Source organism: Salmo trutta, chromosome 4 (genome assembly GCF_901001165.1).
Source record: "Salmo trutta chromosome 4, fSalTru1.1, whole genome shotgun sequence".
Classification (NCBI taxonomy): Eukaryota; Metazoa; Chordata; class Actinopteri; order Salmoniformes; family Salmonidae; genus Salmo; species Salmo trutta.
In genome coordinates this window covers 313,804-333,499 of record NC_042960.1, presented here as the reverse complement: position 1 = coordinate 333,499, position 19,696 = coordinate 313,804, and the positions used below count along the sequence as shown (strand labels likewise).

General features: G+C 40.9%; 1 protein-coding gene across 4 annotated transcripts in view; it reads left to right on the top strand.

Annotated features, from left to right (window-relative positions):
* The window catches only part of chrna6 (cholinergic receptor, nicotinic, alpha 6), a 33,753-nt gene extending 17,189 nt beyond the window's left edge, over positions 1-16,564 (top strand). For 3 of the 4 annotated variants that reach the window (XM_029749435.1, XM_029749433.1, XM_029749434.1), the window contains exons 3-11: positions 93-232; positions 4,781-4,825; positions 8,872-8,981; positions 9,625-9,832; positions 10,144-10,374; positions 11,687-11,913; positions 12,682-12,829; positions 13,665-13,931; positions 15,316-16,564. In XM_029749435.1, the coding sequence (XP_029605295.1) occupies positions 93-232; positions 4,781-4,825; positions 8,872-8,981; positions 9,625-9,832; positions 10,144-10,374; positions 11,687-11,913; positions 12,682-12,829; positions 13,665-13,931; positions 15,316-15,441 (1,502 nt within the window). In that variant the 3' untranslated portion in view covers positions 15,442-16,564. The remainder of the gene's footprint in view (positions 1-92; positions 233-4,780; positions 4,826-8,871; positions 8,982-9,624; positions 9,833-10,143; positions 10,375-11,686; positions 11,914-12,681; positions 12,830-13,664; positions 13,932-15,315) is intronic. The other variant, XM_029749436.1, reaches the window with a different exon arrangement.
* The last annotated feature ends 3,132 nt before the right edge of the window (positions 16,565-19,696 follow it).

The following is a 19,696-nucleotide window of genomic DNA, read 5'->3' as shown; positions in this document are numbered from 1 at the left end:
CCCTCCCCCTCTCCCCTCCAACTTTCCTCTCCCCCTCCTCCTCTCCCCCTCTACTCCGTTTTTTTCCTACCCCTCCTCTCTCCTCCCTCCAGACTGCTTCTCCTCTAAGGGGGAGGACAGGTTGTTCAGGAGGCTGTTCCGGAGGTACAACCAGTTTATCAGGCCGGTGGAGAACGTCTCAGACCCCGTCACCGTGGAGTTTGAGGTTTCCATGTCACAGCTCGTAAAAGTGGTAAGTCACACACACACAGATGTACACACACAGGCACGCATGCACACACAAATACACACAAACAAGCGTGAATGCACACACACGTACCTGAGCATACACACAGAAACACACCATGTACCATGCACAGATACACACAAACACACAAACACACACACACACACACACATTCCATTAGCTTTTCTGTGATGAATGAGAGTAATGTGGTCAGAATCTAATCTCACTAAAAGTGCCCACTCAGCTGAGTGTGTGTGTGTGTGTGTGTGTGTGTGTGTGTGTGTGTGTGTGTGTGTGTGTGTTTGTGTGTGCATGTGTGTGTGTGTGTGTGTGTGTGTGTGTGTGTGTGTGTGTGTGTGTGTGTGTGTACGTGCACTCATCTGCTCTGTAAATAATGCCCCTGCTTTAGTCAGATTAGATTTCTCTCACGTAAAGAACAGAATAGAGGAAAAATTCCACCTTGGAAAGATAACAAAGGCATTGTTCAAAGTGAATGAAACAATCAGGTTATAAACCTATTGTCAGGGTAAAGCTTGGATTAAGACAAATATGCAGGCGGGCAGTTTACTACTATGACGATTAGGAATGAGTGACACATCAGCACTGTCAGCAGGTGATCTTAGGTCTGTGTGTGTGCGTGCCTGTGTGTGTGTGTGTGTGTGTGTGTGTGTGTGTGTGTGTGTGTGTGTGTGTGTGTGTGTGTGTGTGTGTGTGTGTGTGTGTGTGTGTGTGTGTGTGTGTGTGTGTGCCTGTGTGTGTGTCAGGTCAGATGAGTCAGTGTATTAAGGGTTGAGGGAAACAGGGTGATTGACTTCCACCTGAATACTACTACTGCATCTGTCAATCATTCATGTCTGTCAGTCAATTTTTTTACATTTTTTTAATTGAACCTTTATTTAACAAGGCAAGTCAGTTCAGAACAAATTGTTCTTTACAACGACGGCCTACACCGACCAAACCTGGACAACGCTGGGCCAATTGTGCGCCGCTGTACGGGACTCCCAATCACGGCCGGTTGTGATAAAGCCTGGCAGTCATTCAGGCCTATCAGTCAAACAAAGCCTTAAGAGTGGGAGGGAAAGGATAAGAGATTCCAATTCTCAGTCACTTTAATTCCAATTCTATGCCTTTTCCATTTCTAATCTACCCCAGTTATAATTCTAATTCTACCCCAGTTACAATTCTAATTCTACCCCAGTTACAATTCTAATTCTACCCCAGTTATAATTCTAATTCTACCCCAGTTACAATTCTAATTCTACCCCAGTTACAATTCTAATTCTACCCCAGTTATAATTCTAATTCTACCCCAGTTACAATTCTAATTCTACCCCAGTTACAATTGAAATTCTACCCCAGTTATAATTCTAATTCTACCCCAATAATAATTCTAATTCTACCCCAGTTATAATTCTAATTCTACCCCAGTTACAATTGAAATTCTACCCCAGTTATAATTCTAATTCTACCCCAGTAATAATTCTAATTCTACCCCAGTTATAATTCTAATTCTACCCCAGTTATAATTCTAATTCTACCCCAGTTATAATTCTAATTCTACCCCAGTAATAATTCTAATTCTACCCCAGTTATAATTCTAATTCTACCCCAGTTATAATTCTAATTCTACCCCAGTAATAATTCTAATTCTACCCCAGTTATAATTCAAAATCTACCCCAGTTATAATTCTAATTCTACCCCAGTAATAATTCTAAATCTACCCCAGTTATAATTCTAATTCTACCCCAGTTATAATTCTAATTCTACCCCAGTTATAATTCTAATTCTACCCCAGTTATAATTCTAATTCTACTCCAGTTATAATTCTAATTCTACCCCAGTTATAATTCTAAATTTACCCCAGTTATAATTCTAATTCTACCCCAGTTATAATTCTAATTCTACCCCAGTTATAATTCTATTTCTACCCCAGTTATAATTCTAATTCTACCCCAGTTATAATTCTACCCCAGTTATAATTCTAATTCTACCCCAGTTATAATTCTAATTCTACCCCAGTTACAATTCTAATTCTACCCCAGTTACAATTCTAATTCTACCCCAGTTATAATTCTAATTCTACCCCAGTTACAATTCTAATTCTACCCCAGTTACAATTCTAATTCTACCCCAGTTATAATTCTAATTCTACCCCAGTTACAATTCTAATTCTACCCCAGTTACAATTGAAATTCTACCCCAGTTATAATTCTAATTCTACCCCAATAATAATTCTAATTCTACCCCAGTTATAATTCTAATTCTACCCCAGTTACAATTGAAATTCTACCCCAGTTATAATTCTAATTCTACCCCAGTAATAATTCTAATTCTACCCCAGTTATAATTCTAATTCTACCCCAGTTATAATTCTAATTCTACCCCAGTTATAATTCTAATTCTACCCCAGTAATAATTCTAATTCTACCCCAGTTATAATTCTAATTCTACCCCAGTTATAATTCTAATTCTACCCCAGTAATAATTCTAATTCTACCCCAGTTATAATTCAAAATCTACCCCAGTTATAATTCTAATTCTACCCCAGTAATAATTCTAAATCTACCCCAGTTATAATTCTAATTCTACCCCAGTTATAATTCTAATTCTACCCCAGTTATAATTCTAATTCTACCCCAGTTATAATTCTAATTCTACTCCAGTTATAATTCTAATTCTACCCCAGTTATAATTCTAAATTTACCCCAGTTATAATTCTAATTCTACCCCAGTTATAATTCTAATTCTACCCCAGTTATAATTCTATTTCTACCCCAGTTATAATTCTAATTCTACCCCAGTTATAATTCTAATTCTACCCCAGTTATAATTCTACCCCAGTTATAATTCTAATTCTACCCCAGTTATAATTCTAATTCTACCCCAGTTACAATTCTAATTCTACCCCAGTTACAATTCTAATTCTACCCCAGTTATAATTCTAATTCTACCCCAGTTACAATTCTAATTCTACCCCAGTTACAATTCTAATTCTACCCCAGTTATAATTCTAATTCTACCCCAGTTACAATTCTAATTCTACCCCAGTTACAATTGAAATTCTACCCCAGTTATAATTCTAATCCTACCCCAATAATAATTCTAATTCTACCCCAGTTATAATTCTAATTCTACCCCAGTTACAATTGAAATTCTACCCCAGTTATAATTCTAATTCTACCCCAGTAATAATTCTAATTCTACCCCAGTTATAATTCTAATTCTACCCCAGTTATAATTCTAATTCTACCCCAGTTATAATTCTAATTCTACCCCAGTTATAATTCTAATTCTACCCCAGTAATAATTCTAATTCTACCCCAGTTATAATTCAAATTCTACCCCAGTTATAATTCTAATTCTACCCCAGTAATAATTCTAAATCTACCCCAGTTATAATTCTAATTCTACCCCAGTTATAATTCTAATTCTACCCCAGTTATAATTCTAATTCTACCCCAGTTATAATTCTAATTCTACCCCAGTTATAATTCTAATTCTACCCCAGTTCCATTTCTAATTCTACCCCAGTTCCATTTCTAATTCTACCCCAGTTATAATTCTAATTCTACCCCAGTTATAATTCTAATTCTACCCCAGATATAATTCTAATTCTACCCTAGTTATAATTCTAATTCTACCCCAGTTATAATTCAAATTCTACCCCAGTTATAATTCAAATTCTACCCCAGTTCCATTTCTAATTCTACCCCAGTTCCATTTCTAATTCTACCCCAGTTCCATTTCTAATTCTACCCCAGCTAAAATTCTAATTCTACCCCAGTTATAATTCTAATTCTACCCCAGTTATAATTCTAATTCTACCCCAGCTAAAATTCTAATTCTACCCCAGTTACAATTTAAATTCTACCCCAGTTACAATTCTAATTCTACCCTTATTTAGGGAATAGGTAGTTAAGTGCTGCAATATTTACATTTACATTTTAGTCATTTAGCAGACGCTCTTATCCAGAGCAACTTACAATAGTGAATGCATACATTTCATTTCACGCATTTTTTATTTTTTTTATTTCTTATTTTATTTATTTATTTATTTATTTTTTGTACTGGCCCCCTGTGGGAATCTAACCCACAACCTTGGCGTTGCAAACACCATGCTGGCATTGCAAACACCATGTTCTACCAACTGAGCCAAGGGGAAGGCTTCAATATATATGGAACAGTTTGCTAAGTAGTGCACTATATAGGGAATCGGAAGTTAAGTAGTGCACTATGTAGGGAATAGGGACGCAGCTGAGTTTTTCAGTTATTAGAGGTGACATTTAATAAGGATACTCACGTTGTTTTGACTGGTTATCTGACTGCGGCGGCTGTGTACGGCAAATAGGATTAATGCACGCACACACACACGCACGCGCGCACACACACACACACACACACACACACACACACACACATGCACGTACACACACACGCACACACACACACACGCACGCACGCACACACACACACGCACGTGCGCACACACACACACACACATATACACACACACAAAGCTGTAGGCTAACCTATGATCTGTTTCTTGTCTGTAGGATGAAGTGAATCAGATCATGGAGACAAATCTGTGGCTGAGACACGTAAGTACACACACACACACACACACACACACACACACACACAATGATCTTATTGATAACTAATATGTTCCCCCAGAGGCCTACTAGGGGACGGGGTGAGGCAGGGATGGGAGGGAGGGGATGGGGTGAGGCAGGGAGGGGAGGAAGGGAGGGGATGGGGTGAGGCAGGGAGGGGAGGGGAGGAAGGGAGGGGATGGGGTGAGGCAGGGAGGGGAGGAAGGGAGGGGATGGGGTGAGGCAGGGAGGGGATGGGGTGAGGCAGGGAGGGGAGGGGAGGAAGGGAGGGGATGGGGTGAGGCAGGGAGGGGAGGAAGGGAGGGGATGGGGTGAGGCAGGGAGGGGAGGAAGGGAGGGGATGGGGTGAGGCAGGGAGGGGAGGGGGGGAAGGGAGGGGATGGGGTGAGGCAGGGAGGGGAGGAAGGGAGGGGATGGGGTGAGGCAGGGAGGGGAGGAAGGGAGGGGATGGGTTAGGCAGGGAGGGGAGGGAGGGAGGGAGTGGATGGGGTGAGGTAGGGAGGGGAGGGAGGGACGGAGTGGAGGGAGCCATCTGATTTTGTTCATGTCAAACATCAATATGAATGTAGGACCCTTGCTTTCACTGTGTGTGTGCGTGCCTGCGTTCATGCATGTGTGTGTGTGTGTGTTAATGTGTGTCCCTCTGTGTTTGTGTGTCCCTCTGTGTAGAGACATTCATCCAGTCCTTAATCAATATGCTTCACTGTGGCCATGCTACACTGAACAGAGCCTCTGGAGGGTCTATGGCCCGCTGTCATGAACTACTGACCTCTAGATAGCTAGGTGGCTTCTCTGGAACGACATGAACGATTGATCTCTAGATAGCTAGGTGGCTTCTCTGGAACGACATGAACTACTGACCTCTAGATAGCTAGGTGGCTTCTCTGGAACTACATGAACTACTGACCTCTAGATAGCTAGGTGGCTTCTCTGGAACTACATGAACTACTGACCTCTAGATAGCTAGGTGGCTTCTCTGGAACTACATGAACTACTGACCTCTAGATAGCTAGGTGGCTTCTCTGGAACTACTGCATACTGGACTAAGCAGTGAATTAGTCTTCTCTCTCACGCTCTCTCTCTGTTTCTTCCTTCCTTTCTTTCTTTCTCATTCGCTCTCTCTCCCTCTTTATTTCCCTCTGTCTCTCTCTCTCCTTTTCCTTCACTCCCTTCTCTAGCTCTTTCTACCTCTTTCCATCTGTAGAACAGGAGGGTGATATACACATCCTAACCATGAGTATACCAGTACTGGCCGAAACAATATAATATAAAGATCTCTCTCTCTCTCTCTCTCTCTCTCTCTCTCTCTCTCTCTCTCTCGCTCTCTCTCTCTCTCTCTCTCTCTCTCTCTCTCTCTCTCTCTCTTCAATCAATCAGTGTGATCAGTCAAGCATGCATGTTGGAGTTAACATGTTAAAGCTCTTACAGAGAGTAACATACACTCCCAGTACTTCAGTACACACATGTCAACACTTTATACTGTGTATACCTGTCCAAAATTGTTAATTTTGTACGTTTGCAATTCAGGCATCATTTCAATATTTAGCTCTCTGTCATACATACACTGAGGGTATAAAACATTAGGAACACCTGCTCTTTCCATGACATAGACTGACCAGGTGAATCCAGGTGAAAACTATGATCCTTATTGATGTCACTTGTTAAATCTGATACAATCAGTGTAGATGAAGGGGAGGAGACATGTTAAAGAGAGATGTTTAAGCCTTGAGACAATAGATTCATGGATTGTGTGTGTGTGCCATTCAGAGGGTGAATTGGCAAGACAAAAGATTGAAGTGCCTTTGAACGGGGTATGGTAGTAGGTGCCAGGCACACCGGTTTGTGTCAAGAACTACAACGCTGCTGGGTTTTTCACACTCAACAGTTCCCCATGTGTATCAAGAATGATCCACCACCCAAAGGACATCCAGCCAACTTGACACAACTGTGGGAAGCATTGGAGTCAACATGGGCCAGCATCCCTGTGGAACGCTTTCAACACCTTGTAGAGTCCATGTCCTGACGAATTGAGGCTGTTCTGAGGGCAACTCAGTATTAGGAAGGTGTTCTTAATATTTTGTACACTCAGTGTATACATTCATTATTAATGAAATAACACAATTATTTACTCACAGAACTCATTTGATATAAATATAAAATGTAGAAATGTGAAATGAGTTCTGTCTCTTTCATGATAATATTATGAGTTGAAAGAGAAAGGCAAACTAACAGAGTGCCTAATAACTAAAGATTTTAATAAACATTGTTTCACACGTCATTTGTGACTTATCTTTGCAATAGCAGCTGTGAATTTAGTAGCTTAGAAGCTTAGAAGCTTGTTTAGTATTCAAAGATCCATCATATCAACACAATCCCTTTTCAGATCACGACCTTACTAACAAACCTCAGGGCTCTCATAGGAACCAAATGGGAAAGCTAGTCTAGCATGAAGCTACATGGCTGACAAACGTTAGTGCTCTCATAGGTAACAAATGAGAAAGCAAGCCTAGCATGAAGCTACATGGCTGACAAACGTTAGTGCTCTCATAGGTAACAAATGAGAAAGCAAGCCTAGCATGAAGCTACATGGCTGACAAACGTTAGTGCTCTCATAGGAACCAAATGGGAAAGCTAGCCTAGCATGAAGCTACATGGCTGACAAACGTTAGTGCTCTCATAGGTAACAAATGGGAAAGCTAGCCTAGCATGAAGCTACATGGCTGACAAACGTTAGTGCTCTCATAGGAACCAAATGGGAAAGCTAGCCTAGCATGAAGCTACATGGCTGACAAACGTTAGTGCTCTCATAGGTAACAAATGGGAAAGCTAGCCTAGCATGAAGCTACATGGCTGACAAACGTTAGTGCTCTCATAGGTAACAAATGGGAAAGCAAGCATAGCATGAAACAGGAAATTAAATATGCCCCCCATTACTACAGCTGCTTACTTCCACATATTAATAAGATAATCAATCGTGTGTGTGTGTTTGCTTGTGTGTGTGTGTGTGTTCCCAGGCAAGCTGCTTTAAAGCAATTTTTTACCTTAAAACCTGTAGTTATTTGATTGAAGAGCCAATCAAAGGCATTCGTGGTGATTTAATAATATTCAGTAGGCTACACTTTATTTTAATTCTTAAAAGTCTAAGCCGTTGGGGGGGGGATCTAAGCTGACATATGGAATTGTTTTAAGACGGTCATACTATGGATCATTAGGTTTTTGATTTGGAATTTTTGGTATAAAAAATATATTTGATAAAGTATTGAATTTGGCTTTTATTACTAAAGCCTATAGAAACACATTGAATAACACATTCAGAAAAGGCAGCAAATGTATCCTTAAAAAACAAGGTTTTGAAGTGTCTGTCCTAAATCTAGGAGATATAAGAACGCTCAGGAAATATTTATATATTATTTTGCACACATAATTTACCCCTTTTTTGGGTACAGGTTACCTTCAGATGAGTCCCGTGACAGACCAAAACTGAGAACACCATTGTGGTTAATGAGTCTATTTCCATGGAGGGGTCGTAATAGTTTATAGGTCAAACCGTTCGGATGCTACAGACGTCTTCGTGAGAAGACTGATTTTCGGGATGTCTCATGGTCTGACAAACCGCTCTAGCTCTGCCACCTTTCACCACAGATGGGATGTCTCATGGTCTGACAAACCGCTCTAGCTCTGCCACCTTTCACCACAGATGCGGAAGTGCAGCATCGGCTGATCCAATGCAAAAAGAAGGATATCTCTAGCTTAAACTGACAGATTTTGATGAAGACTTTTTAATATATATTACTTAGATTGATGCACCGGTGCATCAATAGACTCTAGGGTGTTAAAGGAAGAAATTAATAAAAATATGGTTAAGTTTCAGTTCAAGATCATTCGGACAAATCCATGAGGGATGTGTTTGATAAAGTAATCAAGGCTGTGTGCATATTTGTGCGTGTGTATCTTGCTATCTTCCTTTCTTCTTCAGGTGATTCCCTAACACACACACACATACACTCATTCATGCTGTGTTTGTGTTTCAGATCTGGAATGACTACAAACTGAGCTGGGCCCCAGTGGAGTTTGATGGGATTGAGTTCATCAGAGTTCCATCCAACAAGATCTGGAGACCTGACATAGTGCTTTATAACAAGTGAGTCCAGACATAGTGCTCTATAACAACCTGACATAGTACTCTATAACAACATGACATAGTACTCTATAACAACCTGACATAGTGCTCTATAACAACCTGACATAGTGCTCTGTAACGGCCTGGCATAGTGCTGTATAACAAGTGAGCCATGACTTAGTGTTTTATAACAAGTGATTTTGCCATGTCACTCAGCCGATCTTTTTTTCTGTGAGAGCAGTCATTTTTAGTGTGTGTATGAGATCAATGTGGATATTGAACCGACAAACTTGATGTTGCTCTTACCAACTGAGACACACAGGACCAAGTACTAAAGTAGGTGCTGAACTGAAGTTTGTGAAGAGAGATTTTAAAGACATTTATAAGAACGACTTCCATTTTCTACGGATTAAATTTTTGATTAATTTCATATCCTTTAAATTTCATTTTGCTTTTATTCCAATATACAATGCAAAACAATAACATTAAAATGCCCTTATCACAAAGGACAGCTCTTCTCATAGTGTAATGACAATATCCTCCTCACTTCCCTTGTTTCTTTCTTTCCTATCCTCTCACCTTCCCCATACCTCCTTCTTCCTCTCTCCAACACGATCTCTTTCCTCTCTAAACACACCCCCCCCCCCGACCCCCCTGACTTCAGTGCGGTGGGAGACTTCCTGGTTGAAGATAAGACCAAAGCTCTGTTGAAGTTTGACGGTACAGTCACCTGGGTTCCCCCCGCCATCTTTAAGTCCTCCTGCCCCATGGACATCACCTACTTCCCCTTTGACTACCAGAACTGCTCAATGAAGTTTGGCTCCTGGACCTACGACAAGGCCAAGATCGACCTGGTGCTCATTGGGTCAAAGGTTAGAACAATATTTGCACATCCATTTTCTGATACACCATTTTGTGGTATAGAGCTATTAAGGAATTATGGGTAGTGTTCAAATCTCTTTCTTTTTTTTTTTACCCCTTTTTCTCCCCAATTTCGTGGTATCCAATTGGTAGTTACAGACTTGTCCAGTGTTCAATTCTTGACTATTGTACATTTTTTAATCTAAGTCTCAGATACTGAATCGGTAGTCCAGAATTGTGTAATCCAACCAAGATTAAGGCATGTTTATGAAATAACTACTCAGAATCAAGCCCTCAATAAACCTGATGTCACCTACCTCAGGTCAACCTCAAAGACTTCTGGGAGAGCGGCGAGTGGGAGATCATCGATGCTCCGGGCTACAAGCACGACATCAAGTACAACTGTTGCGAGGAGATCTACCCAGACATCACCTACTCCTTCTACATCAGACGCCTGCCTCTCTTTTACACCATCAACCTCATCATCCCCTGTCTCCTCATCTCTTTTTTAACAGTCCTGGTCTTCTACCTGCCCTCCGACTGCGGAGAGAAGGTACGGTGCCTGCAGGAAGTGTCTACACCCCTTGGACTTTACCACATCTTGTTGTGTTGACTGTGTTGAACATCTTTGTGGTCATGTATGTTGTCATGTTGTTGTGTTACAATCTATTATCCATTATCTCCAGCAACTACAATATATATTATGTGAAAACTGCCATTTTATATTTTATACATTCTGCAGTCAAAGAAATTAAACAAATTATGAATTGCTACAAATTATAACATTAAGATGTTCTAGAAATTGTCCTTAAAAAAAATGTATTTTCCAAAATTACACGTTGTACTTATTTGAATACTTAGCAGTTTTACATTTTTCATTAATCATTAACATATGTCGAATTCTCTTTTGACTTTGACAATAAAAAATTACTTCCTGTCAAAGTCAGTGACAAGGAAATGCCAATGAAATGCATTTGAGTTCCAGGTTGAAACACAACAAAATGTGGATAAAGTCCAAGGGGGGTGAATACTTCCTATAGGCACTGTAATAATGTTAAAGCATGTTGCTATTGTAATGAAGTAGGGTCCGCCCACTCAAATCCACCAACACACGGTCATGTGTCGGAGAAACTGAGTGTGCAGACCCTACTTCATGTGAACTACTGTAAGTTGCTATCCATAAAAGTGTCTGCTACATGAGATATGTTATATATTACATTATTATATAAAACTACTCATTTTATTATATTATATTTAATCAATAAGGCACGAGGGGGTGTGGTATATTGGCCGTATACCACAAACCCCCAAGGTGCCTTATTGCTATTATGAACTGGTTATCAACGTAATTAGAGCAGTAAAAATAAATGTTTTGACATAACCGTGGTATACGGTCTGATATACCACAGTTGTCAGCCAATCAGAATCCAGGGCTCGAACCACCCAGTTTATAATTGTTATTATAATTACATTATATATTTTTAAATCTGCCTAGCACCCAGTAAATAAGGGATGTGTTCTGTAATCGGGCACTGCAGTCAATTTGTTGTGTGCTCAGAATGAGCCACCATGTGAAATGTTGGACAATGTTAGCTACAGTGTGATTGGTGTGAATGCTCGGACTAAATCAACCAACGTTCGTTCTGGGTGATGATGGTGTTGTTGGAATTGTGTGTGTAGTGTACATGCTATGGAAGGAAATAATAATTGCTTCCTCCTAGGTCAATAAACAACCCATGCTGGGCCTCTTACAGCGTTCATCTCTCTCTCTCTCTCTCTCTCTCTCTCTCTCTCTCTCTCTTTCTCTCTCTCTCTCTCTCTCTCTCTCTCTCTCTCTCTCTCTCTCTCCCTCCCTCACCCAACAGGTGACCCTCTGCATCTCTGTCCTCCTCTCCCTCACTGTGTTCCTCCTGGTGATCACTGAGACCATCCCGTCCACTTCCCTGGTCATCCCCCTCATCGGGGAGTACCTCCTCTTCACTATGATCTTCGTCACTCTCTCCATCGTCATCACCGTATTCGTCTTGAACGTCCACTACCGTACACCAATGACCCACACCATGCCGGGCTGGGTCAGGTCCGTCTTCCTCAGGTAAAGAGAGAGAATGAGTCAAATCTCAGCCCAACTATCAGCCCAACTCTTAGACCAACTCTTAGCCCAACTCTTAGCCCAACTCTTAGCTCAACTCTTAGCCCAACTCTTAGACCATCTCTTAGCCCAACTCTTAGCTCAACTCTTAGCTCAACTCTTAGACCAACTCTTAGCTCAACTCTTAGCCCAACTCTTAGCTCAACTCTTAGCTCAACTCTTAGCTCAACTCTCAGCCCAACTCTTAGCCCAACTCTTAGACTAACTGTTAGCTCAACTCCCAACTCTTAGACCGACTCTTAGCCCAACTCTTAGGCCAACTCTTAGGCCAACTCTTAGACCAACTCTATATTAGGAAGGTGTTCTTAGTGTTTTGTATCAGTGTAGATTCTATTACAATATACTTTAGTTCTTATTTATTTTGTTTTCTGTGTTTGTTGTTCTTCAGTGTACTACCTATACAATATAATACTATACAATACAATACCTACACAATGCTATACAATACAATACAATACAATACAATACAATACAATACCAATACTATACAATGCATTACTGTAGAATACAATACCTATACAATACTGTAGAATACATTACCAACACCAATACCAATATAATACAATACAATACACTACTATGCAATGCAATACAATGCAATGCAATGCAATACTATACAATACAATACCAATACAATACTATACAATACCCATACTACTTTATTATATTTTCAATACACTGAAGTATTGTTAATTGTTCTGTGTCCATCAGGGTGCTACCCAGAGTCATGCTGATGAGACGGCCAATAGACCAGGACGGCAAGGCCCTCTGTTCAGACAGCGGGGAGGAGAGAGGAGCAGGAGGAGGAGGAGGAGGTAGAGGAGGGAAAGGAGGAAAGAAGAGGAAGAATAGTCTGACGGTGGGTTGGTGGGTTGGTTGGTGGGTTGGTTGGTGGGTTGGTTGGTTGGTTGGTTACCTGGCTGGTTGGCATATTGGGTGATTGGTGGGTGGCTGGTTGGTTGGCTGGCGGGTGGGTGGGTGGGTGGGTTGGTTGGGTGTTGGGAGGGAGGGATTGACGAACTGATCAATAGATGACTGAATGGGTTAATTCCTTCAAGTATCAATGTTCCTTTCTGTTGCTCCACCTAGTCCCTGATGTATTCCCATAATGCTAGCAGATAAGATGTATTCCCATAATGGTAGAGGTTAACATGTGGGGTAGATTAATACACTGAGTAAATCTTTGGACTCTGGATTAGGGTTGCAAAAATCTGATGACTTTCCTGGAGTCAGGATCAAATAAGCAGAACATCCAGGAATCCTTCAACTGGGATTTCTAGAAACCTTATGAATTTTAGGAAAGTTACCAGAATTCTGCAAGCCTATTCTGGATAAGACTGTTTGGAGCTGAATGTTTATCATCCTCATGCGATTCTATTCTATTATACTCTATTCCATTCTATTCTATTCTATTATTCTTCCATTCCATTCTATTCTATTATACTCTATTCCATTGTATTCTATTCTATTATACTCTATTCCATTGTATTCTATTCTATTATACTCTATTCCATTGTATTCTATTCTATTATACTCTATTCCATTCTATTCTACTCTATTCATTCCATTCCATTCTACTCTATTCCATTCTATTATATTATTTTCTACTCTACTCTACTCTACTCTACTCTACTCTACTCTACTCTACTTTATTCTATTCCATTCCATTCCATTCCATTCTCTTCAATTCCCAGCAGGGAGGGAACTGCCTGGAGTTCGGAGACAACAAACTGACTGAGGGAGGATGTGGAGAAAGAGGGGGAAAGAAGTGCCCTTGCCCCTGCCAACATGGGAAGGAGACCCCAGAGACAACAGATCCGGGGAAACTGAGCCGCCAGCTGAGTCCTCAGAGCATCAACACGGTGGTGGCCTTCTCCGTCCTGTCCCCGGAGATTAAACAGGCCATCGAGAGCGTCAAGTACATCGCCGAGAACATGAGGAGCCGCAACAAGGCCAAAGAGGTGAGTGGCAAGCTAGTGTTAGCATGCAATGGAGAAATACATTAGGTTTAGCTTAATTAACACCAACTAGCTTTACCTTCAACAAGGCCAAAGAGGTGAGTGGGTGGGCCTGCAAGTTAGCTTGTTGGAGTTCAATGGAGAAATACAGTAGGTTTAACAAGTGGGTGGGCCTGCAAGTTAGCTTTGTTGGAGTTCAATGGAGAAATACAGTATGTTTAACTTTGGGTAAACACCAACTAACTTTAGCTTTATCAGGCCAAAGAGTTGAGTGACATTTTGTCTGTCATTTAGCAGATGCGTTTATTCAGAGTGACTTACAATACAGCTAAAGACCAAGGCCAAATAGGTTATAGGGTGGGCTAGAATTGGTGTATATCTTAGCTTTGTTAGCGCACAATGGGGAAATAGGTTCAGCTTTGACAAAACACAAATCGCCTTAGCTTAAAAAATGCCAAAGAGGTGAGTGGGTGGGCTAGCATTAGCTGCTACCATTAGCTTTATTAGCGTATAATGGAGAAATAGGTTTAACTTTGGCTAACAACAAATATCTTCCACTAACGACAAGGTCAACAATGTGACTGGGTGGGCAAGCATTAGTGTACAGTATATGTTAGCTTCATTAGCGCACAATATAGAAATAGATTTAACTTAGGCAAACAACAAATAGCTTCAGCTTCGGCTAACAATAAATAGCTTTAACTTTTAACCATGGCCAAGAAGGTGTGTACAGTTAGCCCATACAAAGCTCTGTTAGTGTACATTGAAGGAATAGTTTTCTCTCGCACTGGGTCTTCATAACAAAGACCATATTCGCTACTCTGCTTTTCGGGAAACTCACCCATTGTTTGTTGATATTCCCTTGTTTATAATATCAACCAAGTGGAGCATTGTTGGATGGAACACTGTTTCATATCCCTAATGAGTTTAAAAAGTTATCTCTCTGTGCAGTACAAGAGAAAATAGTTACAAGACTTTAGTGAAAAATAAGTCCCTTGTTCTTAGTGTTGTCTTCTGAGGTTGAACTCTCCCCTTGGGGGAAAGCTGTCTTTGAAATGTAAAGTACTTCTCTTCTCAATCAGCTTTGTCAGGCTGCCTGTCTGCTTCAGACACTTTGGTGTGTGTGTGTGTGTGTGTGTGTGTGTGTGTGTGTGTGTGTGTGTGTTTGATTCTGACACTGATGAATACCATTAACATAGTAATGTTATATCTGTCAGTTATAGTAGGGGGATGCTTCCACAAGTAGTCAACTCTGTTTAACCTTTCTTTCTTTCTTCTCATCCTCACTTTTTACCCAACCCTCCTCCTTCCTTCATGGTCCAAAATCATGTCCTTTTCATCGCTGTATCGTTCCCCCTCCCTCCCTCCATCCATCCCTCCCTCTCAGGTGGAGGATGATTGGAAGTACGTTGCCATGGTGATAGACAGAATCTTCCTGTGGGTGTTTGTGACAGTGTGCATCCTTGGAACCCTTGGCCTCTTCCTGCAGCCTGTCATTGGCTTCCTGTCATAACCCAGAACCAATAAGGGCTCACTGACACCGCCGGCTGCCTCGACGTCTCGACCAGTCACCAATCAGTGTTGTCAGTCCATCACCACCAAATGGACTTGTTGGCTTTGTGTTGAAAATTCTAAATAAATAAATGACACAAACATACTGTATATATTGTAGACACCAAGAACCAATCAACAGTCACCAATGGGAGTCGCCTGGTATGAGTCAGAACCAAGAACCAATCAGAGTCACTGGATGTGAGTCATAACCAATTACCAATCACATAAATCAGGTTTCTGTCGTGAACCAATCCCGGTTATTGTGCTATTGTGTCTCAACCCATCAGATTGACATGACACAGCGCATTCTTGTAAAAAAACTACAACCAACCAATCAGAGATCCCGTTCTTGCCTGGTCAGGCGATTAGAATCCATCCATGTGATTTAGAACACGACAACGACGTTGTTCTTATCAATGTTCTAGAAGGTATAATTGGCAAGGCCTCTGTAAATACATGCTGGATTAAATTATCCTGAGCGGTTTCCATCCAGAAATAGCAGCTTCCTCTTCTATACAGATATTAATTAATCTAAAGGATTTCTATCATCCGATTCCATGGCTATTCATTTGTGTTTTTTATTCATCCTTTTTAATTAAGTTTCTCGATTCAACGATCTCCTGAAATACAATACGTAGATCATGCATGATGGATTTAGAATGGCTTCTTCCCAATTGGCCATCTATACCTTACATAGTGCATTGCTTTTGACAGAGCCCTGTGGGCAGCACTATGTGCCCTGGTCACAAATAGTGCACTACATAGGGAATAGGGTGCCATTTGGCTTGCAGTCAATGGTTGACCAGGGCCTCTGCATCTATATATAATTACTAAAAGACAATTCTATAATCATTATAATTTTATTACTATACAGTACTGTCAGATTTTAGGATAACAGTTTTTTTTTTGTATTGTTATTGTCATTAATCCAAAGGCTTTTCATTGTTTGTTTAATTAGCAATGCACACCTCGCTCTCAAGTGACTGTCACTTTTGTACCGATGTTTCCTGCTTTCTGTATAGTATGGATGCACTACTTTATGGATTTGGAATAAATGCAATATTTCTCCAAAAATATGAAAAGCATCTCACTGATCTGTACTGTTTATAGACTGTAGATAGACTGTAGAAGTATGGTGTCTGTTTATAGACTGTAACTAGACTGTAGCACTATGGTGTCTGTTTATAGACTGTAGCAGTATGGTGTCTGTTTATAGACTGTAGCTAGACTGTAGCAGTATGGTGTCTGTGTATAGACTGTAGTCAGACTGTAGCAGTATGGTGTCTGTTTATAGACTGTAGCTAGACTGTAGCAGTATGGTGTCTGTTTATAGACTGTAGCTAGACTGTAGCAGTATGGTGTCTGTTTATAGACTGTAGCTAGACTGTAGCAGTATGGTGTCTGTTTATAGACTGTAGTCAGACTGTAGCAGTATGGTGTCTGTTTATAGACTGTAGCTAGACTGTAGCAGTATGGTGTCTGTTTATAGACTGTAGCTAGACTGTAGCAGTATGGTGTCTGTGTATAGACTGTAGCTAGACTGTAGCAGTATGGTGTCTGTTTATAGACTGTAGCTAGACTGTAGCAGTATGGTGTTTGTTAATAGACTGTAGCTAGACTGTAGCATTATGGTGTCTGTTTATAGACTGTAGCTAGACTGTAGCAGTATGGTGTCTGTTTATAGACTGTAGCTAGACTAGCACTATGGTGTCTGTTTATAGACTGTAGTCAGACTGTAGCAGTATGGTGTCTGTTTGTAGACCCGTAGCTAGACTGTAGCAGTATGGTGTCTGTTTATAGACTGTAGCTAGACTGTAGCAGTATGGTGTCTGTTTATAGACTGTAGCTAGACTAGCACTATGGTGTCTGTTTATAGACTGTAGTCAGACTGTAGCAGTATGGTGTCTGTTTGTAGACCCGTAGCTAGACTGTAGCAGTATGGTGTCTGTTTATAGACTGTAGCTAGACTGTAGCAGTATGGTGTCTGTTTATAGACTGTAGCAGTAGGGTGTCTGTTTATAGACTGTAGCTAGACTGTAGCAGTAGGGTGTCTGTTTATAGACTGTAGCTAGACTGTAGCAGTATGGTGTCTGTTTATAGACTGTAGCAGTATGGTGTCTGTTTATAGACTGTAGCAGTAGGGTGTCTGTTTATAGACTGTAGTCAGACTGTAGCAGTATGGTGTCTGTTTATAGACTGTAGCAGTATGGTGTATGTTTATAGGCTGTAGCAGTAGGGTGTCTGTTTATAGACTGTAGCAGTATGGTGTATGTTTATAGGCTGTAGCAGTAGGGTGTCTGTTTATAGACTGTAGCAGTATGGTGTATGTTTATAGGCTGTAGCAGTAGGGTGTCTGTTTATAGACTGTAGCAGTATGGTGTATGTTTATAGACTGTAGCAGTATGGTGTCTGTTTATAGACTGTAGCAGTATGGTGTCTGTTTATAGACTGTAGCAGTATGGTGTCTGTTTATAGACTGTAGCAGTAGGGTGTCTGTTTATAGACTGTAGCAGTAGGGTGTCTGTTTATAGACTGTATCAGTATGGTGTCTGTGTATAGACTGTAGCAGTATGGTGTCTGTGTATAGACTGTAGTCAGACTGTAGCAGTATGGTGTCTGTGTATAGACTGTAGCAGTATGGTGTCTGTGTATAGGCTGTAGCAGTAGGGTGTATGTTTATAGACTGTAGCAGTATGGTGTCTGTTTATAGACTGTAGCAGTATGGTGTCTGTGTATAGACTGTAGCAGTATGGTGTATGTTTATAGACTGTAGTCAGACTGTAGCAGTATGGTGTCTGTGTATAGACTGTAGCAGTATGGTGTATGTTTATAGGCTGTAGCAGTAGGGTGTATGTTTATAGACTGTAGCAGTATGGTGTCTGTTTATAGACTGTAGCAGTATGGTGTCTGTGTATAGACTGTAGCAGTATGGTGTATGTTTATAGACTGTAGCAGTAGGGTGTATGTTTATAGACTGTAGCAGTATGGTGTCTGTGTATAGACTGTAGCAGTATGGTGTATGTTTATAGACTGTAGCAGTATGGTGTCTGTTTATAGACTGTAGCAGTATGGTGTCTGTGTATAGACTGCAGCAGTATGGTGTATGTTTATAGACTGTAGCAGTATGGTGTCTGTGTATAGACTGTAGCAGTATGGTGTCTGTTTATAGACTGTAGCTAGAATGTAGCAGTAGGGTGTCTGTTTATAGACTGTAGCAGTATGGTGTCTGTTTATAGACTGTAGCAGTATGGTGTCTGTTTATAGACTGTAGCAGTATGGTGTCTGTTTATAGACTGTAGCAGTATGGTGTATGTTTATAGACTGTAGCAGTATGGTGTCTGTTTATAGACTGTAGCAGTATGGTGTCTGTTTATAGACTGTAGCAGTATGGTGTCTGTTTATAGACTGTAGCAGTATGGTGTATGTTTATAGACTGTAGCAGTATGGTGTCTGTTTATAGACTGTAGCAGTATGGTGTATGTTTATAGACTGTAGAAGTATGGTGTCTGTTTATAGACTGTAGCAGTAGGGTGTATGTTTATAGGCTGTAGCAGTAGGGTGTATGTTTATAGACTGTAGCAGTAGGGTGTATGTGTATAGGCTGTAGCAGTATGGTGTATGTTTATAGGCTGTAGCAGTAGGGTGTTCCTGGGTAGGTAGAGGTTATGAGATGTCTCTTACAAATATATTTTTAATTTTGCACATAAGAAAAAGAAACAGAACCCACACCAGTGATCCAAGGCCACATAATGGAAACAGAACCCACACCAGTGATCCCAGGCCACATAACAGAATCAGAACCCACACCAGTGATCCCAGGCCACATAACGGAAACAGAACCCACACCAGTGATCCCAGGCCACATAACGGAAACAGAACCCACACCAGTGACCCCAGGCCACATAATGGAAACAGAACCCACACCAGTGATCCCAGGCCACATAACGGAAACAGAACCCACACCAGTGATCCCAGGCCACATAATGGAAACAGAACCCACACCAGTGATCCCAGGCCACATAATGGAAACAGAACCCACACCAGTGATCCCAGGCCACATAACGGAAACAGAACCCACACCAGTGATCCCAGGCTACATAATGGAATCAGAACCCACACCAGTGATCCCAGGCCACATAACGGAATCAGAACCCACACCAGTGATCCCAGGCCACATAATGGAAACAGAACCCACACCAGTGATCCCAGGCCAC